The sequence below is a fragment of the Leptonychotes weddellii genome, chromosome 15, assembly GCF_054177405.1.
Source record: "Leptonychotes weddellii isolate Sample4059 chromosome 15, ASM5417740v2, whole genome shotgun sequence".
Classification (NCBI taxonomy): domain Eukaryota; kingdom Metazoa; phylum Chordata; class Mammalia; order Carnivora; family Phocidae; genus Leptonychotes; species Leptonychotes weddellii.
The window spans coordinates 43,227,438-43,253,023 of NC_138383.1; the positions used below are offsets into that span (position 1 = coordinate 43,227,438).

The 25,586-nt window shown below is 44.1% G+C and overlaps 1 protein-coding gene across 2 annotated transcripts in view; it reads left to right on the forward strand.

The window, feature by feature from the left end:
* Window positions 1–9,847, forward strand: part of TTC19 (tetratricopeptide repeat domain 19) — a 53,326-nt gene extending 43,479 nt beyond the window's left edge. Inside the window, exons 10-11 of one of the 2 annotated variants that reach the window (XR_014140611.1) lie at window positions 6,825–8,255; window positions 8,810–9,847. Coding sequence is in view for 1 of the 2 variants with exons in the window: in XM_081805657.1 (XP_081661783.1) it covers window positions 6,825–6,874 (50 nt within the window). In the remaining variant the exon portion in view is untranslated. Of the gene's footprint in view, window positions 1–6,824 lie in introns of both variants that reach the window. The other variant, XM_081805657.1, reaches the window with a different exon arrangement.
* Window positions 9,848–25,586: the final 15,739 nt, after the last annotated feature.

A 25,586-nucleotide genomic window follows, 5' to 3' on the forward strand; every position in this document is an offset into this window, starting at 1 on the left:
ACTAGCATTAGATCACTGGGAAAACAGAGACTACAGGATCCTTCCAGTCTCCTATGGTAACATACAAGCAGAGGAAGAAGAGGCACTGACTTAGGGAAAACCGGAAGCACATCACACACTCACGCTCACACACTCCCTCATACATACACACTTACACTCACACACGTACACTCGCTCACACTCTCACATTCTCTCTCTCTCGGGAGCTGCCGGCCGGGACACGCAGCTGGCCGCTCACCTCTGCTCCGCAGGCTCCGCTCCTCTCTGAGACAGTAGCAGCATGCTGTCCTGTTTCTCATGCACAACTGGGACCTGGGGCGGGGAGATGGGCTCGTAGGACTCGGAAGGGACGTGACTCCTCTCCGGGGATTTTCCAGGCCTAATACTGTAACACAGAAAGCATTAGAGTGTGCTCCTAGGGCCCACCTACGAATTATCTGAAACAGAAACTGGTTCACTCATTACTTACATTCAAGAGAAGCAATAAAAGTTGCTAATTTGTATCAGAAAAAGATCGCCTCAGGTTTTCACTATATACCCAGTTACCAAAAAGTCTGTTGCCTCTGCTTTATCTGTGCACGCACGCCAAGCACCCAGGACAGGCAGTGCTCCGCCAGGAGGTCAAGGCCACCGTGTGTTTCGGCACCACACCCCGCCATCCTGCCCTTGGCCGGCTACTCCAGCGAGCCCTCCAGCCTTTCACTGCTTACCAGGTGTTTCCCCATTAAGTTAAGAGAGAGAGGACTGGAGTACCAAACTGAACCCTGAGTGCTTGTCGGGAGTCCAGACAGGCTCAAGTTACGCCCTTGTAGGGCTGAGCGGTTCTCTGCAATTTAATGGTCTTCCTCTGGCTACCATGTTGGTAAGTACAATGTGAGAGACACATAGTGTTTAGACCAAAACAAGTTTTTGGCTTAGTGATTACACATTTAAGAGCCACCTGTGACCTGTGAGTATAATTATATATGGGTATATGCCCTGTCACCTTTTTTCCCAATCAGCCCCATCCAATTTTTACAGGTGGCCATTTTTGACCATTTTTCTTTGAGTTCTTTGGTGGTTACCTCTAAAACTCTAAAAAATCTTATACTTTTCTTGATTTATCAAACTTGAAACAGTATCTATCACCTCCCTTCAATGGAAAGACTTGACTTTTGAATAGACATTAAAAAGAGATCGTACCAATTGCCCAGACAGTGAACATTTCAAGAATATAGAAGGAAAACCCTCATTTGTATTTCCCAAGGAATGAAGGTAAATAAATTTTAGGTGTAAGTAATGAATCCCCTATCTGTGGGGGGGATCTGTGGAGAATAACAGTAAAACAACATTGTTTTACTGTTGGGAAATGTACATAGAGTTTGAAATAAAAACCATACCTTCCCCTGGATTTGTCCACAAGATTTTCTGGAGAGACCCTTGACCCTGGTCTTTGATGGTGGACAGACTGAGACTGGGATTCTGGGCTATAACGATTTGATGTTTTAGTCCTCACAGGTGTGGACACCAAAGCAGATGGTGAATTTTGGAATGTAGAAGTGGGAGGCTGCTGGGGAGGCTGTGAGGAAACTTGATTTCTAGCAAAATCTTGTGTGATAATTTGCTGTGAATGAAAAAAGAAGGAGTTGGTTAAACCCGTTGAGTACTTGCCAAAAACTGTAGCATAAAAAACCTGGACATCTTTTTTGTGATTCTCTCTCTGTGAAATGTGCCTTCTGCGTTGATCAGAAGAAGAAAAATTAACGAATAACTTACACAGATGTGATCAGCAAGTGTGATCAGGCGGTGGGTCCTGGGCACCTGCCCCACGCCGTCGGCCTGTGAGGAGGCGGGCAATTGCTGTTGTGGAGACAGTGGTTCCTGCTGGGGTCGGTAGTGATGTAATGGTCCTTCGTACTGTCTGGTGGCTTCACCTAACGGAGGACAGACGAATGTCTTACTCAGGGATGCCCCGGCCTTTCACTCATCATCAAAGACTGAACATGACTCAGAGGGGCACATGCGAGGGATGTGATACCTTTCTCTAAGCAGAATTCATTATCTTAATTTTGAAAGGAAAAACACTGGCTGGCTGACAGAAATCAGGACTAGTATAGAATGAACTGTGAAAGCGTAAGCAGGCAAACAAAATATCAACGATTTCCTGTATCATTAAATGTAAACAAAGGAGTGATCAATAAAAGCTTAAAACCAACTTTCCATCAGTACAGCTTTAAATGTCTCTAAAGCAGACTCCTATAGAGATTACTCTAAAACAAAACCAAACCAGTTCTTTCTTAACACGGTCCAGACAGATAGATGATCAGAAGCAAATGCCAGGTGCAGATATGAAAACACGTCAACCTGGTGGCTAAAAAATACATACTTTCTGCTTGATTTGCCTTCACCACCTCTGGCTGATAGGCCTGCAGTTTCTCCTGGGGCGGCGCAGGTGAACTAGCAGGGCTGATCACCTCAATAGCATCGCCGGGTGCTTCATACCGATGAGAAGATACTTTAAGAAAAGTAAAGAATCTGATTTTAAAACTAATCCTGTGAGAAGTTTCAAAAGTCCAAATTCTTCAAACCTATTCACATATTTTTGTTTTTTATTCTCAGAAACGTTCGATGATAAAAACCAACCAGCTCAATGCACTGGTATCAATGGTCCGCAAAGGCTTCCTCAGGCTCCTAGTCTCTGTAGGGAACAGGGTTTTATGAAATTGTGTGGCTTCTAGGACCTTGAGGTGAGGCAGGCTAGGGAACAGATCTGCGGCGAGCATCACCACCAGGAAGGACACTTCTCAGAGGAGGCTGAACAAATCAGACAGTAGATCTCCACAGTTGACCATTTCCAATGATTAAAATTCTGGGGGACAGTCGGCTCTTAGAAAAACTTTCAGGCTACACGGTTGCTTTATTATCATGATGATTTTAAAGCTACTGATGAAGTAACATTATATAATAATTTTCACAAATCACTGGATTACTGCAGACAAAAAGTATTACTCCAAATGATTTCTCAGCACTGTTACACTGTGAAAATACACAGAAATGGTAGGGAATGTCTGAAAAGAAGAAAATTCACCCCCCTGGGAAAGGATGCCCACATCAGAGAAGGCCCCTCTAAGTGGAAGTTCCCAGGAAAACTGACAGAGGGTTGATGCAATGGGGGGGTGGGGGGGTGGGGGGGGGGTAGCCGCTGTTCACAGTCCTGCCGTGTCCTCAGAGCAAGGCGACAGACACATGGAACCTCCTGCTCTGGAACCTTCTGACTTTAGAGTGCACTCTGCATCTACAGGCTGCAGAATCTGAGAAAACTGTCTGAGGCCCAAAGGGGTCCATGTATGACTGGCTGGATCAACAAGTGTGATCAGTCAGTGGGCCCTGGACACAGGTATAGAAGCTCGGCATAAGCTCTATTACCAGGCTCCCACTGAGATCCTCCAGTACCCAACTGAACAGCCCTTTCTTCCTACCCCTTTACCAGGCCATGCAAGTTGCAATTAGCTGGGTTCTGGTACACTCAGGACAGAAACCTGGTAATTGGGACGGAAATGATCTTTCAGGAACTAAAATAACTATTTCCGAAGTAATTTAGACTACTTGGAGACTTCGGTATCCATGGGAATTCATCACTGTTTATGTCCCCAGCGCCCTAAATCTGGTCACCACATCCAATATACAGTCACTGGAAAGTCTGAGGCTAAACTGTGTTCACCTTCAGGCGGGAGAGGGGCTCTGGGAAAAACTGAAAACCACACTGAATAACAATAAATAGCCTGTGGACTCCACGCAAGTCATTTACCCAGTGATAAAAAAAAATAACCCCACTCAGAAAAGACGACAAACCTTCTATTTTCAGACCTTCTGAAGGTCAGACTCCTAGAGCAAGGTCTGGTTTGTGATGCCAACTGAAAGGGAGTGCTAGCCAGTGACCAGAGCCGTGCGCCCCAGCATCCAATAAGCCACAGGCTGGATGGGTCACCAGGTGTGCTGGTGACCTCCCTCCAGGCCTGCTCCTGCAACGACAGATCCTCCTCAGCTAGCAAGTTTCTGCATGTGTAATACCTATTTTGCAGATGTTCATACTCCCAGGTGAACAGAAGTTTTCTGTCTACACAGCAGACTACCAATCTGCCCCCTTCTTTCCAAAAAGTTCAGCCATGGGGTAGATATTTACCCAAACAGATTATAAGCAGGCACGGGGGTAAAAAGAATTACGCATTGCATGCTGAAGCATAAGAACTCTCCAACTCTCCTCAATTTCATTAACAAAAACCACTGAGAGATGCCCACGTATGGTTAAATTACTTCAAGGATTAGCAGATAGTTGCTTAAATACCCGATTCTTCCTTCTGGAATTCCATACAGAATTTAGGCAGTCGTTAAAAATAAATTTGAAGTAACTCTTCCAGCATTTTACTGTAGATTTGTGGACTCTTATGGATTCAACAGGGTACATGTCAAAATGACCTGATCAAAATCCAGCTGATCAAAATCCAGCTTGCAACGAGAGAGGGCAAACCTGTGGTCACCAGAGGGGAGCTGGGGGAAATCGGTGACAGGGATGAAGGGTACACTTATCATGACGCGCACCGAGTCATGTACAGAAGTGTTGAGTCACTATGTTACACACCTGAAGCTAATAACAACACTCTATGTTAACTATACTGGAATTAAAACAGAATTTTAAAACAGTTTAAAAAAAAATTAACGCATGAAAACAATTTCAGAAAATGAGCACAGAATAGGAGCATATGCATAAAGAAGGAATAAAAGTGACCAATACATACATGAAAAAAATTTTAAAGATCCAGCTTGCAAAAAAGGTATAATGTAAATACCAATGACCAGTAATTCAGTGGTCTTGCTTTTTAAAAATTTGTGTTAGAAAAAGGATATAAGAGACTTCGGGGTATCAACCTAAATACTGAACTTCATCCTAGAAAATGCTTCTTAAGAGGCCTTGGTAGCCTCTCTGACCTTTCAGATGCCCAAAAATGATCACGAGCTCTGCCCTGTCTACTTTCCAATTTTACCTCTAAAGGGACACAGTGTTTTCATGGAAAATACTTTGACAGGCATACTTAAGAAACTCTGAAGTTTAAATAATCATGACAAACAGCAGAAGAGACATTTTTGCACTACTAACCCACAGAACCTTTCCATTACATTTACTCTCAGATCAGGATTTTCTTTATATCATATTGTTCTGCTTTACCTAAAGAATAAAGTAATTCTTTACTCAGATATCACATTGCAAAACTCAGATTGAGATACATACAGCTACTAGAAGAGTCTGAACTTTGAGAGCCACGTTCCCTTGCATCCTTGTCCGAGGCAATTTGCCGGGTGATGATCACGTCTATGAAGTTAGCTGCAGTAATGGTAGTCTTCCCTCGGGTCCTTAGCTCTTCCTCATATCTGGATTTTGGAGGAGGCCCTTTATCTTTCCCAGCCTCAGAATAAACTACTGAAGAATGAGGCTGGGGCTTGCCACTTGGAAAGGCTGCAGAAGTGTACAGACACTGAACAGATCTCTTCTCCACCTCCAGGGGTTTCTGCTCTAGCTGCTGCTGTTCACTAACTGCTGCTGACCTGCTTCTCAAATTTTCTTCTAACCTGGAAGCTTCATGCTTACTCTCTTTGGTTTTGGAAACCTCCATCTGGGGGGCAGAGGCTGCGGCGTCCACAAGGGCAGCCAGGGCGTCCGCAGCGGTGCTGTAGCGGGAGGCCGGCAGGCCCTGGCTTATCGACGGGCCCCCAGCGGGCAGAGGCCTGCGAACGAAAGCAAACCACACACGAGTCCGTGAAGGGCGGGCTCCACTGGGGACGTGCTGGGGCGGCGGGAGGACAAGCGGCAACAACGAAGCGTACATCCCCAAACCATCGCAGTCACACGTTCGCAAGCGTGCGGTATGTGCCAGAGACCGCCGCTTTCGGTCAAAATGCGCACAAGGGACTCACATGATTCGGAGCTGAGCACTTGGATCCAAAGGTGTGATTACACTGGTGCCGTTGGTTCCTTGGAACACGCTGGGTCTCTGCTGCAACATGGTCTCCTGGGCTCTTACTGAAGGGGACGGGGAGCGGACGTATCCATGACTGCCCGGTCGGCCCGGCTGTTCGGAGCCTGCGAAGGCCAAAAAAAAAAAAACCCAAAAAAACAAAAAAGAAGAAGAAAAGACAAGCCATAAGGAAGAAGCTAGAGACAGCGACATTCAGGGCCTGTTCATTTCCTAATATTCCTAAACAGAAAAAAGGTAAGAAACCGGATACCCTGCTTTTTGGCCTTTCTAGAAGTATGTTCTCTAAGAGCTTCTCAATAAAGATGTAATAAAACCATATCGGTAACTCACAACAAAAACGTCAACTATCATTTACTGTCACTTCCGTTTATGTGACAAGTTTCTACCTTGATTCGGAGAGAAACAAAAGTAACGCCAACAATCACGTAGGGTTGACCCTCTAACAACAGGGGTTTGAAGAGCACGGCTCCACCTACACGTGGGTTTTCGGTGTGAAAACTACACCACACTGCTGTAGATGTATTTTCCTTACGATTTTCTCATTTTTTCTCTAGCTTACTTTACTGTAAGAATACAGTATGGGATACACAGAACATACAAAATATGTGTCAGTTAGCTGTTTCTGTTACCGGTAAGGCTTCCTTCCAGTCAATAGGAAGTTGTCAGCAGCTAAGTTCTGGGGAGTCAAAGTTATGGCTGGATTTTCTAGTGCATGGGCGGGAGGGGGGGTGAGCGCCCCTAACCCCTGAGTTGTGCAAGGGTCAGCTGCCCTCACACAAATCAGGTAAGTTCATCTCTCAGATTTTTCCTCAGATGCTGGCGTGCTGATCATTTCCAGAATCCCATTCGGTGCAGCCGTCTAAGTACCATGATGGACACCGCACGCCGCCGCCAGCCCGGGTCTGAGCAGCTTCGTCCCGCCACGGCTCTCCCTGCTCCGCTCCGCCTCTGCCCTGCCCAGCGAAGGGCTCCTCTCAGCGAGCTCTCTTTGGACACGTCACTCACGCTGCCCTCCCCCAAGACTCAGCGCCAGGAACAGCTTCCCAACAGCTGAGACGGTGTTGTTTACTGACCTCAGCTCTCCCGTGACAAAGCCACCGCTTGGACTTGGTCAGCACTACTCACTGGGAAGATCTCAAACTCCCTCTCTAATCCCTCTCTTCTCTGCCTCCTCTGTCCTTTGTCCTCAGAAGAGCTGGCCGCTTTCGCATACGCCCCTACTCCCACAGCACGGACCACCTAGCGCAAGCTTCTCAGCCATCTTCCCCCTTCCCACCACACAACAGCTGATATAAGCATTTCTAGACTCCTAGAAGAGGCACTGCTATTTAAGTTTTTGTATCCCCACAAAGACTATCCCTGTTTACACTGCCGCTGACCATGTGTGAGCGTCCATGTTTCTTTGGACACAGCAACACAGAATATTTATCAGCTTTTTAAATGTCTGATGGAGGAAAATGGTATTATATCATCTTGAATTTGCATGTTATTCATTAATGTGATCATGAGCATTTTTAAAATATAGTTCCTACCCTAAGGATATAATGTATGGTGATTAACATAACATCATAAAATTAAAAAAAAGCTCAAAAAAATATACAGTTCCTACCCAAGTTATGCTTTCTTTAATTAAATCAATGGCCATGTTGTTATGCAGTCAACATATAATCAGTATTAGGCTGCTACCTCACAACTCACTAAAACATCTCCTGTGGTCACTTAGTGATTTTTTACTATATACAGACAGTAGGTTACAGCTCAGTGTCTTCAGGCTTTGCAACCACTGATGCATTCAACATCAATCCTCAGGAATGACGTTCCTGGGTCGAATATGAAGACCAGCCTTGGGCCCCTGCTCTATGCCACCACTTTGATGTCAAGGTCTGTCCCCCATGAGCATGAGTGTGACAGCCTGCCTGCCCTGCGCCCTTCGGTTCTGTACGCACCTCTCTGACCAAGTCTCTGGTCCCCTCTGCCTGCACCTCTAATACCCCTGCCAGGACCGCCTATGGACCAACCCACCCTCCCCACACGCCGGCCGCTGGGCAATCTCACCCCAGCCAGAGTCACGACCCTTGCAGGGGACTCCTAGGTCCCCGTGTGCAGCCTGTCTTTTCTCCTAAGGGCCAGATCTGTCTGTCCGGCAACATGGACACGGGAAGCACTTTCCTCTCACTGACGGAACAGAACGCAAAATGACAAATCTACCATGGGTCAGAACAAATGTTCCAGAGACGCTTCAAAGTATGTCCCACGGTGAAACTCCCTCCCTCCCTCTCTCCTTTCCCTAATCCTGCTCTGCCGTGCAGAGCGGCTTGTTTCCCGCGCACCCCCCCCACACCCCCCCTCATCAAGCTACTGTCCAGTCCTCTGCGCACGGTGACAGTGTTCTTCCCGGCCCTCCCCAGCCGCATGGCCTCGCTGTGGCTCCTGGCGCCAGCCCACGCCCCCTCCAGGGTTCTAACCCACCTCCAGGCCCTCCTCCCGCCACAGGGCAGCACCTGTCGTTCCCAGTGTTACCCGGCCTTCTCCCTGTATGGCCGTCTTCCTCAAACGCCAGCCCCACAGCACGTTGCGTCTTTGTGGCCGGGAGCCTTTGCTCGGGCTGCTTTCAGCCTCACTGAGCTCTGCACCCAGTATCTTCAGGCCCAGTGGTAGCCAACTGCTGGGGCCAAATCAAAATGATGCCTTCCTGGTGAAAACCTCGGCTTCCTGTTCAGAGTTTGCGTACCACACCTTCACCTGCGCTTCACTTAAGGCCTGAGATTACTTTCTGTCTCCTGATTCCTGCGTTTAAGATCAGCTCAGCAGCCCCCGCAACAGGAAGCCCGACGCCCCGTCGTACCGATTACCAAGGAGAGTCTACGGCACGAACAACGGCACGCCGCTCACCTGGCCGAAGGTAGAGATCTGAGGACGCGGCTGCAGCGATCCGCTCCCGCTCTTTCTCCCGCTCCCGCTCGCGCTCCCGCTCAGCACTCGCGGCCGCTGCAAGGTGCGTCGAGTGTCCTGTAAAACACAGAAATCTGCAACTTAAAGACAAGAACATCAACCCACCGGGTACAAACAACTTTTACATTTTTAAGTGACTGAAAATTTTTCAAAACGCTCCCAACTTGAGATGTAGAGTCTTGGATGACAAGTGACACCTAACACAAGCTTTTGGGATATTTCTGGCGTATCTGGTGACAGATGGCATAGAAAAACTATTACTAAATATTAAGTGAAAAACAGCAAAGCAGGGGCGCCTGGGGGGGGCTCAGTCGGCTGAGTATCCTACTCTTGATTTCAGCTCAGGTCGTGATCTCAGGGCGGTTGGCTCGAGCCCTGTGTCAGGCTCCCCCTCAGCAGAGTCTCTCCCTCTCCCTCTGCTCCTCCCCCTGCTCGCTCTCTCTCTCTCAAATAAATAAATAAATCTTTAAAAAAAAAAAAAAAACCCTACAGACAGATGGGGGGAAAGCCCAAAACGCCTTCAAAGACTATGCTGTCAACACTTAGACACGCTGGTCATAGCAGAGATGGGCGTGACTGGTCTCTCACCTGGAGACATAGACGCAGAGTTGTATGGCCTGGGCGGGAAAGTAATCTGTGTGCCAGGAATATAAGTGATTCTGTCCATGGGAGGCGTACTCGTGCCCCCGGGATGAGGCACTAAAATCGCTGGAGGCATGTTGGTCAGGTCAATGATTCCTGCTCGCAAGGCAAAGACAATAAAATGATGTTAAATGTCAGTTTCTCTAAAGATACAGAACTGTACAAGGCTTTTTAAAATCCTTTCTCTCTGTAACTCAATGATACTTTGCATACAATATAAATAAAAATGGTTCAGATCATCATGACTTTGTAAGACCTTCTTTAAATCTACACAAGGCTATGAAATCCTGTGCCCCATATGAGTCACCTAAAAGCACGGACAGATTACCGAGAGAGACGGCAAACTGATAAGACAATGATTTCAGATAGTTTAGCTATGTCAGTGTTCACCAAAACACCCCGTCTTGACGCATTACTTTACCTCCGAGGGCTAAAAGCTACAGAGGCAAGGACAGGGCTGCCTTTTTTCCATTCCATCGTTCACTCAGCAAATACTCACTGATACTCGGTTCACCTAACACATCCTAGGAAACCCGAATGCCAAGACACGCACCCCTTGTGGCTGGGTACGGGAGGCCCAGCTGCTGCTCCCGTGGGGAGAGGCCTCTGGCCACATCCGGGCGCAGATTCACTTGCATCTGCTGTGAGGTAATGTAATCGTTGAGGATTGTCTGTCTGGTGTTCTCCATTGCATAAAGCTGGTACTGACTGGGGTACGCTGGGGTTGGGGAGAGCTGTCTCTGAAACAGGTAAGCAGCAGCTGCTGGTGGCGAGAACGAGAGAAAGGCATTTAGTTCAGTCCAGGGGAAATTCATTCACTAAACGCCACCCACAGAAAGCGGTGGGGCTCCTGCTGTCGAGCTACTATGCGCGTGCGGCTTTCGTGTGGGTAGGACGTTACAGGGAGTAAGGGAGATGCATGTTAGACCCTGACACATGAGCGACATGAATACACGCATTCTGATGTCAGATGTAACGGAAAAGGGGGGAGAAACTAGACACAGTGAGAGTATGAACGTTTTCACTGGTAGAACAGGAGCTAAGAAACCTCAAGCAGTTGCACTTTCGATCTTTGCCACATAACTTAATTATAATTTCACCTAAGTCTCCAAGGGCTGCGTTTGAAAATCAAATTATTTTTGTAGTACTGACCATTCAACACAACCAAATGGAAATACATGGGAACACACTTGGTGACAAATAACCGCTTTCCTGGGGCTGAAAATGATTAGTCTATAAGCATTTCATTAATGCATGTGTTCAGAGCAGAGATTAGCAAACTTATTCTGTAAAAGGCCAGATGGTAAATATCTTACGCTTTGTGGACTATATGGTCTGCTTCACCTACTCAACTCTGCCGCTATAGCATGAAAGCTGCCACAGACACAACACCCACAAACATGTGCCTGTGTGCTAATAAAACTTTATTTACGCAAATAGGCAGCAGCAGGATTTGGCCCCCTGGCCATAGCTTGACAACCTGGGTTACAGCATGACATGAGTTGCTAGGAAGGGGTAGGTATGTATGGTAAAAAGGAGAAGGTAACGTCTCTCTGCTCAAAACATTTAAATTCAGCTCAAGCTCAAAAATAACAAGCATATAAAACTGCTATAAAATGAAGGACTATGAGAAGCACTACATTAAAATATACACATTCAATTTTGCCTGAAAACTTGAGTGAACTATTTTAAATACATGTTTTCCCTAGAAAACAAATGACAAGTTTTCTGGAATGTTTTCTTCCCCTTTCTTCATCCAGAACTTCCAGCAGGGTGAGTCTGTCAGTAGACTCTGTGGGAACTTCTGCCTCAGTTTTGGGAGACAGTCCCTGAAGAACTACGTGTAGACTCCTCTGAAACCTAACGTTCTCCAGTGACCAACAATTTGGTGCCATTGATATGACCTCCAAAAGATAAAATATTTTCCACAGGTACCTTGCTTCTACAATGTAAATAACCCTTAGAAATCTTGGCATATCTCCTCCCTAAGGACCATGGTAAAACACGGGTGTCCTGTGTCCCAATTTCAACTTGAAGGATGTAACAAACAAGCAAGTTAGGCCGGAGAAGAGGTACGAGCAGAAAACACCCATCTGAGTAGGGCTCAGCAGGCAAGAGGAGCAGGGATGAAGACGGGGAGGACAGGGGGAAGCTGGCACACGGATGGGTCAAGTCACCACCGACGTGCTGACAGGACTCCTTTCCCTTTGCAGAACCCGCTGCCCCATGCCCACTGCAGACTGCTCTCCAGAAAACCTACAGACTCCTGCACCTCCAACAAGTATGTCTACCCACAGTCAGAGGGGTCTGTCTGTTCGAAAGTTCCCTCCAGTTGTACCTACTACTGTAATTATGTAACTTAATGAAGTAATTTGGAGGCTGTTGAGAAAAGAATGAAAAGAATGGTTTCTCTGGAAACTAAGTTGACTGCTTTGGAAAGACTCAATACAGAAGTTGAATCAGGTATGGACGAGACAATTTTGAAAGACTAAGAAAAAAAATCTGGAAGGATTCTGTATTTAAATTGCTTTGAAGTGGCTTTAAATTCTAGCTTCACTTAAAAAAGGAAGGCTGGAAGGAAATGTGAGTATCACTTATGTAACAAAGACAAGGGAGAGATTTCATCAGTAGACCCTGACCTTACATCAGAACACTGGTAAATGAATATCGACATTGTAAGTTTAAATGTTTAATCTATTCTTTTTTTCTCAGTTCTGTAAGGGTGCTGGTAATATTTTGTTTCTTGATTCAGAATTGGTAACATGGGGGTGTGCAGTGTGTGAGAATTCAATGAGCTGCACGCTAATGATATATGTAACAGTCTGCATATTATACTTTAATAAATAGAGTTTGAAAGGTCATACAGGTATATTATTTCTTTGCCATAAATCATCACTACGCCCTGTGCTTACCGGGATCCAGAGCCCTGTGAAACGGCATGGCTGGATCCAAATGTGTGGGAAGATGGCTCCGATAAACCTCTCCTGTGGTGCTGCCCCTATGGTGGGGATCAAAAGGGCTGTGGCTTACTACAGGGTCCACCCCAGGTACTGGAGACTTCGCTGGTATACTTTCCCTCTGGGTAGGGGTCAGGGTTGATTTTCTTTCATGATTAGTAGACTTGCTAGAGGAAATCGTAACTGGAGAAAAAAAAAAAAAAGCCAACACCACAACTTAAGAAAACTTGGGAGGTAAGATTATACAGCTGACCCTTGAACAACGCAGGGTTTAGGGGCATCGACCCTCCACACAGTCAAAACTCCATGCTTAACTTTTGACTCGCCCAAAACTAATAGCCTACTATTGACCAGGAAGGCTTACTGAGAACATAAACAGCCAATTAGCACATATTTTGTATGTTTTATGTATTATATCCTGTATTCTTACAATAAAGTAAGCTAGAGACAAAATGTTAAGAAAATTTTAAGAGAGGGACACCTGGGTGGCTCAGCCGGTTGAGCATCCAACTCTTGATTTTAGCTCAGGTCATGATCTCAGGGTTGTAAGATCGAGCCCTGCTCTGGGCTCTGCACTCAGCGAGGAGTCTGCTTATCTCTTTGTCTCCCTCTGTCCCTTCCCCCACTCATGTGCACGCGCTCTCTCTCCCTCTCTCTCTAAAAAAAAAAATAAATCTTAAAAAAAAAAGGGGTGCCGAGGTGGCTCAGTTGGTTAAGCAGCTGCCTTCGGCTCAGGTCATGATCCCAGGGTCCTGGGATCGAGCCCCGCGTCGGGCTCCCTGCTCAGCAGGAAGCCTGCTTCTCCCTCTCCCACTCCCCCCTGCTTGTGTTCCCTCTCTGGCTGTCTCTCTCTGTCAAATAAATAAATAAAATCTTTGGGAAAAAAAAAAAAACTGTAAGAGAAAAATACATTTATAGCACTGTACTGTATTTATTAAAAAAAAAAAAAATCCACATTAACTGGACCTGCACAGTTCAAACCAGTGTTGTTCAAGGGTCAACTGTATTTATCCATTTCTCACCCAACCAAATACAGACTGTATTTATATTTTTATCTGCTTCCACCAAACATTTAATATTCAATCTTGTAAAATACGCAACTGTGAAGAACTAGCAGAAGCTTCTGAGATTGAGAGATTACCACCTTGTGGATCATAGCACCAGCATTTTAGCACCTAACGTTAAGATTAAACATGAAGTTCAACACTCCTCTTTAAATCCCATTATAAATGATTTTGTTTTCTGTACGACTTGAACATTCCAAATTCTTCTCGATCCCCCACGTACTCAAGTCACAACCCCCTCTCTCTGCCTGTGCCGCCCCCTCCTTGCTGCCCGCCAGTCTCTACGTTACGCTATTTTTCCTTGCCCTGGACTTCCACAAAGCCTTTCTCATGAGCTCGCCCATATCAACCACCTCCCTACCCCAGGCTCTCTTTTTAAATGATGTGATTCAGAAGTTATTAGATCATCCCCCCAATGAACAGCATATTCCAACACTTACTGGCCATCACCCTCCACTGTTTTAACAATTGTAGTACAACACACAGAACATAAAAGGTACCATTTTAAAGGGTACGATTCAGGGGCATTAATTAATACACTGAGTGGTGTGCACCACCTCCTCATTATTAATAGTTTGATAACATCAACTTGGCCGTGATTACACAAATCTGCCGGACAAAACCAAGCAACCATGTGGGTCTGCTGCATCGCCTTCCGAGGCCCAGTGTGCTCGAACACAGAGTGCCTGTCCCCGCAGCAGCAATTCGCCTTCAGAACCCGAGCCCGGGGCTCTGCATTCGCCACCCCACCTCCCCGGCCAACACTTCCCTTCTCTCTTCCCTCCAGGCTGCTCCTCTCCCACCACACAAAACACCCTTCACCTTCCCAGCTCTCGCAGTGTCCAGCCAGGACCTTGCACGTGAGCCTGCAATAAACACGTACTGCAATAACGCTGGAGAGGACGAGTGGGGACGTTCGTATGGGCCACAGGCGGTTTCAGGGACCACCTGGTAAAACTCAACGTCTTGGACCTTACTCACGCACCTGCCAGCAGCAGAAAGCCCGGGGAGGCGGGGCACGATACCAACAACAGCAATGGCAATAACAATAGTTCGCATTCTCTCCTTCCCAAGTTCTTCAAACACATGACCTCATGTGACCTTCCCAACAGTCCAGTGAGGGAAGCCTTAATACTTTTACTGACGAGGAAACTAAGGGCCTACCAAAGTGAAGTAACTCGTCCAAGGTCATGCAGTGAGAAGAACCTTAATTCAAGTTCAGGCAGCCTTGCTCCACAACGTGAACTTTCAACCGCCACACCAGACTGCCGCTAAACAACGGTCAACACCGACTTCCAGAACACCTTGAAGGAGTAGCTGAAAAGCCACTCTCAGAATGTACTTATTCTAGAGCACTTCTGGACTCCAGCACCCTCGGCACTTGATTAAAATAGATCTTTTACTGGGCGCCTGGGTGGCTCAGTTGGTTAAGCGACTGCCTTCGGCTCAGGTCATGATCCTGGAGTCCCAGGATCGAATCCCGCATTGGGCTCCCTGCTCGGCAGGGAGTCTGCTTCTCCCTCTGGCCCTCCCCCCTCTCATGTGCTCTCTCTTTCTCAAATAAATAAATAAAATCTTTAAAAAAAATAATAATAAAATAAAATAGATCTTTTACCTACGATTATCCCTACTTTTCATTTGGTAGCCTTCCATACAGGCCCCGTATCAAGCACAACCTGCAGACCCTGTGGCAATCCAAAGCTAACCATTTGACACCGACTTTTTACCGGAGGTGGGAAAGTGCAATCAAAACGAGCAAACAAGTTCAGAAGAGTAACATACCATCAGAAGTTCTGTTCATCATAGGCGAGCCTCTGGACATGGTGTTTTGATAACTCACAGGGGTCCGCCGTGCACTACTGTCGTCATAAATCCCCGGGCTCAGCTGCGCTTTGGGAGCTTCGTGAAGTGTTGACCTAAGGACGGAGGGGCCAGAGCTTACCACTGATGTGTGTCGGGAACGCACTGGCTCGCCTGCTTTCACATCCTCATATTTTCCCCGTTCTACCACTTTTATGTTCTCTGGTACGATTTCCAGTGGAGGAATTCCACGGGGTAGTTTGTTAGGCCCCGTGATTAAGGATTTGACGTTGTGTTTGATGGCAGATTGACCTGAGTTGCTGTCAAACTTTATTGGTGTGCCCTAAAAGAAAAGAAACAAACATTATAGGTAGCCCGAGGCATCTGAAGATTTTTCCATCTCAGGTCAGCTCGGCTCACGGCAACAGTAATTTGCTTCAGTAATCTTTACTATCTGTGTGGGTGTGTCAATCACACGCTCACAAATCCAGAGCTGCGCACTTTCTCGAAATATACATTCCACAATACAGACATGAGAAAAACGAATACTAAAGCATACCTAAAACTTTCACATTTACTTCCAAAAGATCTGACATCGTAAGAACTACTTATAATTATTAAGTCATGCTTCTTAAAATGCTCCATGAATATCACAGTCTGGAGTGGAATGGTTGACAAAAAGCACCCTGATGTAGTTACCTGGGAGATGGAACCTTCGATTATTGGCCTTGTGCTCTGGACCACTTCTGGAGTTTTTCGGCTTTCCTGAGTTAAAATATCTTGCCGTGGAATCTCATGAATGGAACGCCCCATTTCTTTGATGGTGGTAATGCCGTCATATGGTTTTCCTTTGGTAATGGCGCCTTCAAATGCTCGTATGGGAGGACTCTCCCTTTTAATCTGTTTGGGATATTTAAGACCATCTTCAAAGCTGTCTGTTGTTGCTCTTGGTGTGCCTTCAAGAAAGAATTCAAGAAAACATGCTTATTAAAGTAATGCCAATGGCTGCAGAACAATGTGACTGAGCTGTACATTTAAAAATTGTTAAAATAGTAAATCCTGATACATATATTTTTCCGCAATTTAGAAAAATTAATACCTTGTCATCTTGCAGTTTTTAATCAACTTTCTGTTTACATCTTTAAATAAATATTCATAAGTCGTCATTTTTTTCAGGTGGTTCAAGACTTAATATAATTAAGTCTGTTCATCACAATCAGAGAATGGTTCTTACATAACGAAGATGTCTCTATATTCAAAGATTAGGCAACTATCATCTTCATATAAACTATGTAGCTCAGAAACAGAAGAGTTAAAATCAAGACTTAAATATTTAATATTTCAAAAGGGAAAATACTTGAAAAGCAGGCTTCATGCTCTGCAAATTAATGTCAAACTACTCTGCCAATGAGGCAGTCATGAATAAAAGCCAAAACAAAGTTTACCCTGCATTATGGAACCAGACAGCACAGTCCTTTCTTTGAGGTCAGAATGAGGGCTCCCCCTGGGTAATGCTCGGCATATCAGCCCTTTCAAAACAAGAAAGCAATTCAAATATTAAATATAATGTGTATGCCAATTCACATATACTTTATACTGACCTTAGAGTATGTACTTTTTGATATAAGCCCTATGGAGAAAGAGATATCATCTTAAATTTGTGAACTATTCAGAAGAATATCATGGAAAAAATAAAAGTTGGAAGTAACCAACATGACATCATTGTTCGTTTTTAAACACTCTTCTAAAGAGAAAATAGCCACAGAACACATCTATTATAAATCAAAAAGGAAAGACACTTTCAAAACTACATCTAAAATTCAATGCTTCTTTCTCAAGGTGAGGAGACACAAGAGGGGTTGAGAATCACCGTTTAGCTCTGAAACACACCTCTGAGAAAGGGAAAACACGAAGGATGGGTGCGGTACTTCAAAAACAGATAAAATACATAAACGAAAACATGCAAGTCATAATGAAAGAGCTGTAAATAACCTCTTAAAATGTTTTGTGTCACATCACAATAAATTTGAATCAAGGATTGGAAGTAACCACACGCAATTACCCTAAAGTAAAGTGAGATTTTTTTTTTTTTTTAATACAGAGAAAATCCAGCTCTTAGAAAATTACGCAGGACTTCTAAGGTTGAGGAATCCTTACCCTGTTTTTAGTATTTCACCTAGATTAACATTAAACAGTTGAGCCAGGTTAAGGCTTAAACAAAGTGAGTCATTAACAAAATGAAACCACAGGTATGATGCAGTGAATGCTTATCGTGGTCAGCACAAGCTTGGACACCTGTCTTGAATCCTCACACTGTAACTACAATCCCTTCATTTACAGAGGATGAAACTCACACAGCAAAATTCATCAGGAAACAGTGCAGCCCTGCTTTAACTGCCTCAAGACAAAAACAAAGTTCTCAAAATGAATTTTACATTTTTCAACTCACTTAACCCTAACCGGAATAGTCTACAAATCTTATGAGCATTCTACTAGTTACCTATGATATGACTGATTATGTTTAATTTTTACTTCCTACCACTGTCATGTACTTGATTTATATGTAGATATGAATATAAATTTAAACATATCAATAAGCTCATATTAATATAGTGTTAATTATATATTTTACTATATTATATATTATTAATATAATGATATATTAATATGTTTCATTTATACAGTAATATGAATATAAATTTCACGTAGAAATGACAGAGACTGAATACAACCTAACCCAACTATGGAAATTTGCTGTACAAAATTAAATGTATCTAAATAAAGTTCTGGAAACATTTTACCCTCCAACGGTGCTGAAACAGGAGACTCCCTCATTGACAACCCTTGCTTTATATTTCCTTCCACTGATTCATAGCTTCTTTTTAAACTGATTTCATGAGCTGTTCTTGGACTCCTCGTCCCTTCTCGGGCATTTTTAATATCTGCAGAACACAAAAACAAGAATTGCTCAGACAGCGCCCAAAGCCTACTCTACAGTCAGTCAGTTATCTTAAGTTTCATAGTCTATCTTACAAAAAATAATAATGTAAGAGCCAGTCAACCTACAACATACTACTGTGTAATTGATACTTATGAAATTTTTTTCATTAATTCAAATTATTTGAGTGCCAGGCATAAATAAGTTAGGCTTGCAGATAAGGTTAACAAATTAAGTGCCTTCCTTCATGAAACTTACCCAATCGTGGCAGATACCGACAAAGTACTAGGGAACTGCTGCAGAGTACAGTCAGTACTACGGAAAGAGAGGTACGATGTACTTCGAGAACGCCAGATGGAGAACCTAACACTTTTATTAAAAGGCCCCGAAAAGGCTGCCTACAGAAGTAATGTAGACTGAGAACTGAAGGATAAGGCGGAGATGTTTCAGCCACAGGTAAGGGAGGAGGAGGTGGGACAGGCACACCGACGCCAAGGCGAGACAGAGCGTGGGACAAAGAACCTGAGCTCAGTGCATGGCCAGTGTGCTGAGCGCAGCTGGAGGCTGAGTGCACAGGAAGGCAGTGCGAGGGAGCCAAGCGAAATGTGGGAAGGGAACAGTGGGACAGGAGCAGATCGTGGAGGGCGGAGCAAGCCAAGGTAAGGGGCTTACACTGATCTTAAAGCAATGAAGAGTCAAGCAGGAAGTGATGTGTTACACTTCTGAATACGGGTTATGACTAAAGGTGGGGAGAGATCAGGGGCAGCTGCCTGGTTATCCGGATGAAAGACGATGGTGGCAGTGGGGAATACAGAGAAATGGATGGATTCCAGAGAATTCAGAAAAGAGAACAGAAACAACTCAGTGACTGGATGTGGAAAGAGAACAAGTGTTAAGGATGACATCTACATTTCTGGCTTAGGCATTGTACGTTAATTTCTTCCTCCAGAAGCAAAATGTAAATCAGCATATGCCAGAAATGTTAAAACAAGAAAGGAGGAAGGAAATAAGAAAGTTACCATGTGTTTTGCATCAGACACTGTGTGCTCACATACCTTACATCTTTGTATTCAAAGAGAAAGATAAAACATGACTAATGACTACTTAAATCACAAAACAGTTGCAAACAGGAACTCAAATCCAGTCCTTCACTTGGCTTTTTTTTTTTTTTTTACCATAACTGAGTCATTCTTGTAACATTAATGAGAAAATATAACCTAAGAATACAACTAAAGAAAATGCTTACACACATAGACATTAAAATAATTTAAATTAAGAATTTAAATTCAATACTCTTTCCAGGATTATCAGATTATTATCTACTCCCTAATTCACCTGGGGCGCCTGGGTGGCTCAGTTAAGCATCTGCCTTTGGCTCAGGTCATGATCCTAGGGTCCTGGGATCCAGCCCTGCACTGGGCTCCCTGCTCAGCAGGGAGTCTGCTTCTCCCTCTGCCTCTGCCCCTCCCCAACTCGTGGTCACTCTCTTGCTTGCTCTCTCTCTCAAATAAAATCTTAAAAATAAAATAAAATAAAACAAAATAAAATAAAAGTGATTCTACTAAAGTTAAAGATTATTATTTTTTTTTTAAAGATTTTATTTATTTGAGAGCGAGAGAGAGAGAGAATGAGAGGGAGAACACGAGAGGGGGTAAGGTCAGAGGGAGAAGCAGACTCCCCGCTGAGCAGGGAGCCCGATGCGGGACTCGATCCCAGGACTCCAGGATCATGACCTGAGCTGAAGGCAGTCGCTTAACCAACTGAGCCACCCAGGCGCCCTAAAGATTATTTTCTTAGGCTAAATCGACTGGCCATAGTTGAGGTTAGCTACCACTTACAGAACTACATACTATGGGCTCTGCACTGTTTATCATTTTTCATTGACCGTCTCAGTTAAATTTTCACAAAACCTCCATGAGAAGGGAGAACGAACTCCCCCAAATACATATGTGGGGAGCCAGAGCCCACGTTTCTAGTCCCCATCACAGTACTGGCTTCAGAGAACAGACATCATACTTACTATCATAGGATAAGATGTGTCCACTTTTGCCTTCATAAATAACATGACCTTTGGATGCGGCTTCCTCTCTGCCTTTCTCAGGACTGCTCTCCTCAATGGGCATTCTAGAAATGGATCCCTTCACCAACGCCTCAGTTGGTATGCCAGCCTGTGACAGGGCTGGGGTACCCTGCCATCAAAGCAAACACAAAAACTCAGGTTTAGAGGAGACACGAGATACTCAGAAAACTTAACCCACCACACAGAGAGTCAGATCCATCCATATCTTCAAAGAAGAAAGGACAAAGACATGAGAGGAAACCAGACATTAAGTTTTTATAAACATAAAGAAATACTGTACTTTCATCCTTGAACCCTGCCCCACAAAACTTAAAATCTGGACAGGTGTAGGAGTCAAATCAACTTTCTTCCCCACCCTGAAGTCAAACATCTTAACTCTCAGGGAAAAAAAAAAAATCTGGTCTAGTCTTAAATGCCAAAAATCATGCTAAGTGTAATATGTTTTTTCAAAATGTCTAATAAAAATAAGACGATAAACTAAGTTTTAAATTTAGAACACTACAACCTTCTCTCACATTGTGATAAGAGGAAAAAAGAACTTGCAGTTCCCAAACTGTCTGCTGTATTCGACCTCTGGTCACCAGTGGGGGAAGGGGAGACAGGACCGAGAAAACTCAGATGCCTCCATCCTGTGCTATGGATTCAGTTTAGGTCACATCCTCTGAATCTTCACCATCATTAATTAGTCCTCTTCTGGGTTACCTATGGGCACGGTTCTTTTTGACCTTTCCTTTAAGCAGTAAACCCTTCCTTCCAGAGAAATCATTCATGGAACCTACTGGGTCGAACACTTTGTAAGAGTGAGCTGCTTGGGTTGAAATGGGCATGGCAGGCCCAGATTTAGCCCACTCACACATTTGGCGCCCCCAAAACTCTCGTGAGGACAATCTGAAACCACACACTTAGAGCAGGAAGAATGACAAAAACAAAACGTTTATTCAAATGGGCTCAGCAGTAAACATCTGGGAATCCTTAACACCCACTTTGGAAGTACTCACTTCACACAGACAGACTGGTTTGAAAATAAACAGAAAAAAAGTAGCCTCACTTCATCCAGTTCATTCTGTCTTCCTACCCACAATCTGGTTAGTAGAGTGAAAATGAACAAGAAAAGATAATATGCATAAGGCATTTATTTCTCTTTTGCCTCTACTATTAAAGTGTCTGCTTATTTTGAAAACTAGTTTCAGGATGTATACTTTGGTCAAATGTAGATGGAGAGATGTGAAGAGTTCATATGTAACCTTCTAGGTCTCTAAGCCATATACTCCTTATACCAGGTCTTATTAAAATGGAGACCCTGATTCATAGGTCTGAAGTGGGAACTAAAATTTCTGCATGAATCTAACAAGCTCCCAAGCGATGCCGATGCTCTGGGACACAGACTACACTTGATCAGCGAGGTCCCAGGGCAGGGTTCTCAAATGGGCACGCAGCAGAATCACTGGAGGGCGGGAAAACACAGATTGCTGGGCCCCGCCCCCACAGAGGAGACTTCAGGAAATTCTGGGGTGGGGCCTGACCAGTTACATGCCCAATGCTGCTGGCCTGGGAGCCACACTTTAGCCATTGGCCTAAGGGACAAGGACAAAAGACAAGGAAGAAGAAGAAAACAGGAAACTTGTGACCGGTTCAATGTGCAAAAGCACAGGATTCTGTTTACAATGATTTCCCAAAAGAGAATTTTCCTTTCCCAGATCGACAATAATAAAGAGGCTACAGGCTGTTACACTTCCAAATGAAATTAACATCTGAGGAAAAGAAAGACCTTGTCTTAATCAAAACTGGCAATATACTGAGCCTGAAATTGGAAGAAGATACTTGACTTCTGGCACTTCTATCAACGTCGCCTGTATCTCCCAGTTTAGCACGAGACCCTAGCCAGGTGCCTTACATGCCAGGACTGCAGACCTTCTTTTTCACAAGGGGCAAAAGTGAGCAAATAATGTATATTGATTTTCTTCTCCGTTTCTATTTGAGCTGAACACATGGTAAAAGCTTTGCCAGGAAGACAGTAGGAGCTGCATCAATCAGAACTTGTTTCTTCCCCCAATTTGCAAATCATTAACCTTTTCAAATGACCCACAGACTAGCTAATATAGCTGGTGGTCAAAACGATCACATTAATGTCTTTCTGCAGACAGTTTACGGATCTGGGTTTATTACCATTGAGACCCAGTCCCATAATCCAGAACAACGAGCAACTTAACCCCAGAACTACACTGCTGGAACAGCTAGAGCTCTTGAGACTTGACTTCCAGTTTTCTCATTAGCTACTGTCCAGTGTATCAGGAATGATCACAACTAACCTGAGTGATCGAGCCCCGCAGGGACGGGATGCCTTCCACGGAAATTTTGCTGGCTGGCGTTCCCCGAGTTATACTTCCTTCTTGAATGGCTCCTGTGGTACCTGAATGAAACCAAAATGATTAGCATATTACACCTTCTACCACTGCAAACACACAAAACTCAGCCCCCACTTAGAAGAGGGGTAAGAGAAGGAAACAGCAGTACAAAAAGAATAGTGGTGTTTTACTGAAATCTACTTTTAAAATAATATTGTAATTATTAAAAAGGATTGCTGAAATATGGAATTTCAAAGTTTTTAATTATTTTTATTCAGAAGGAAAAATTTAGAATGTAAAGGCTCTAACTTAAAAACCCAACATTAAAACGTATTAGTGACTTACTTTAATACATTTATTGGGAACAAAAGTTTAATATTTCTGCCAAACAGCGTATTTTACCTCTGACCACTCCTTCGTGCTGTGCCCTGACCAATAAACCTTCAGGCTGTGAGTTTTGGCTTCGGGGAGAAAATTCTTCCTGCTTGATGTAGGGCACAGTAGCTATGGACCAAAGCGAGAGAAATAAATGGAGATCAAGGCTGAATTACTGCCCGTGATGCTGCAAGCGCAGGAATGTTTTGAGTATTTACTCACTGACCTGATTTGGCAGATTCCTGTTGCCGCGGCAGTCCGAGAGAGATAGAGCCGACTGAGGGCTTAGCTGCTTCTTGAGTGTAGGAAGTCTGATTATGAGAAGTCAAATAAGTGCCCGGTGTTCCCTAAAAATAATTTTAAAGGACTAAAATAACATTGTCTTCTCACAAGGTCAACAATAAATTTAATGTTCATGTTTCTAAGAATTTACACCCCCACTGCCCAAAATTAAGAACAAGTACTTGCAAAGCAAGAAAATCTTTATATAGATTGCTTATATTAAAAATATTTTTAAAAATTTTTTTTAAAGATTTTATTTATTTATTTGACAGAGAGACACAGCGAGAGAGGGAACACAAGCAGGGGGAGCGGCAGAGGGAGAGGGAGAAGCAGGCTCCCCGCTAAGCAGGGAGCCCGATGTGGGGCTGGATCCCAGGACACTGGGATCATGACCTGAGCCGAAGGCAGATGCTGAACATTACTGAGCCACCCAGGCGCCCCATATTAAAAATATTTTTAAAGGGAGCAAGATATGTCTTCTGAAATCACCATAAATTTCATATAACCATTATTTATTGTTAACAAATTACATAAATAAAGCACTTAACAGTACACTCAAAATGTAAGCTACTATTATTAACAATATTTATTCCTCTTAAAATTGTTACAGGATAGGGACATCAGTGAAAAGAGCAGAGTAAGGACTTCTGAAAACGCTCTTCCATAAAGGCAACCAGAAAACCAGCAAAAATTGTAAGAATCAACCTTTCAATTTGGAAATTAACCAAAGGCTTGTGGAAATCTGGATGCATTTATTCAAGAAGACTGGCAATATCTAGGTAAGAAGAGTGAGCTTTGTGGCATTTGAACTTGCTCTATTTCCTCTCCCATATGCTCCCCACCAAGCTCACTGGTAGCCTTGAAAATCAACAAAGGAAAGTATGAAAACGATGTTTCCCCAAAGAATATCAACAAAAAGAAAAAAAAAAAAAAGAAAACTGTGAAGAAATTCTGAAGTTGAAAAGTACAAAAATTAGAGGAAAACAAAAAAACAAACTCTCAGCAAAAAAGAATATAAGGAAGTCTCTTCAATCTTTAGAAAAGACACCTATGAAAAGTCTATAGTTGGGGCGCCTGGGTGTCTCAGTCGTTAAGCGTCTGCCTTCAGCTTAGGTCATGGATCCCAGGGTCCTGGGATCGAGCCCCACATCGGGCTCCTTGCTCAGCAGGGAGCCTGCTTCTCCCTCTCCCAATGCCCCTGCTTGTGATCACTCTCCGGCTGTCTCTCTGTCAAATAAATAAAAATAAAATCTTAAAAAAAAGTTTATAGTTAACATACCTACCAGTTAAATACTGAATGCCTCTCTCCTAAAATGGGCAACAAGGAAAGCATATCCTCTTCACCACTTCTTTTTTTTTTTTTTTTTAAAGATTTTATTTATTTATTCATTAGAGACAGAGAGAGGCAGAGGGAGAAGCAGGCTCCCAAGGAGCAGGGAGCCCGATGCGGGACTCGATCCCAGGACCCTGAGATCATGACCTGAGCTGAAGGCAGACGCTTAACCATCTGAGCCACCCAGGCGCCCACACCACTTCTTTTAAACACTGTACTATGGGGCCCCTGAGTGACTCAGTCGATTAAACATCTGACTCTTGATTTCAGCTCATGATCTCAGGGTTGTGGGATCAAGCCCCACATTGGGCTGACTGAGCCCCATATCAGGCTCCTAGCTCCTCCGTCAGCAGGGAGCCTACTTAAGATTTGCTCTCTCCCTCTCCCCACTTCCTCCCTGCTCTCTCTCTCAAATAAATAAATAAATAAATAAATCTTAAAAAAAAAAAAATTGTACTATAAGTTCTACCCTAGTCAGTTCAATAAAACAAGAAAAAGAAAAGGCACTAGGGGGGTGCCTGGGTGGCTCAGTTGTTAAGCGTCTGCCTTCGGCTCAGGTCATGATCCCAGGGTCCTGAGATCAAGCCCCGCATCGGGCTCCCTGCTCGGCGGGAAGCCTGCTTCTCCCTCTCCCCCTCCCCCTGCTTGTGTTCCCTCTCTCGCCGTGTCTCTGTCAAATAAATAAAATCTTAAAAAAAAAAAAAAGAAAAGAAAAAGAAAAGGCACTAGGACTGGAAAGGAAGAAGTAAAACTATCTTGATTTGCATATGACACGCTCACATAGAAAATCCTAAGAAATTCACTCTC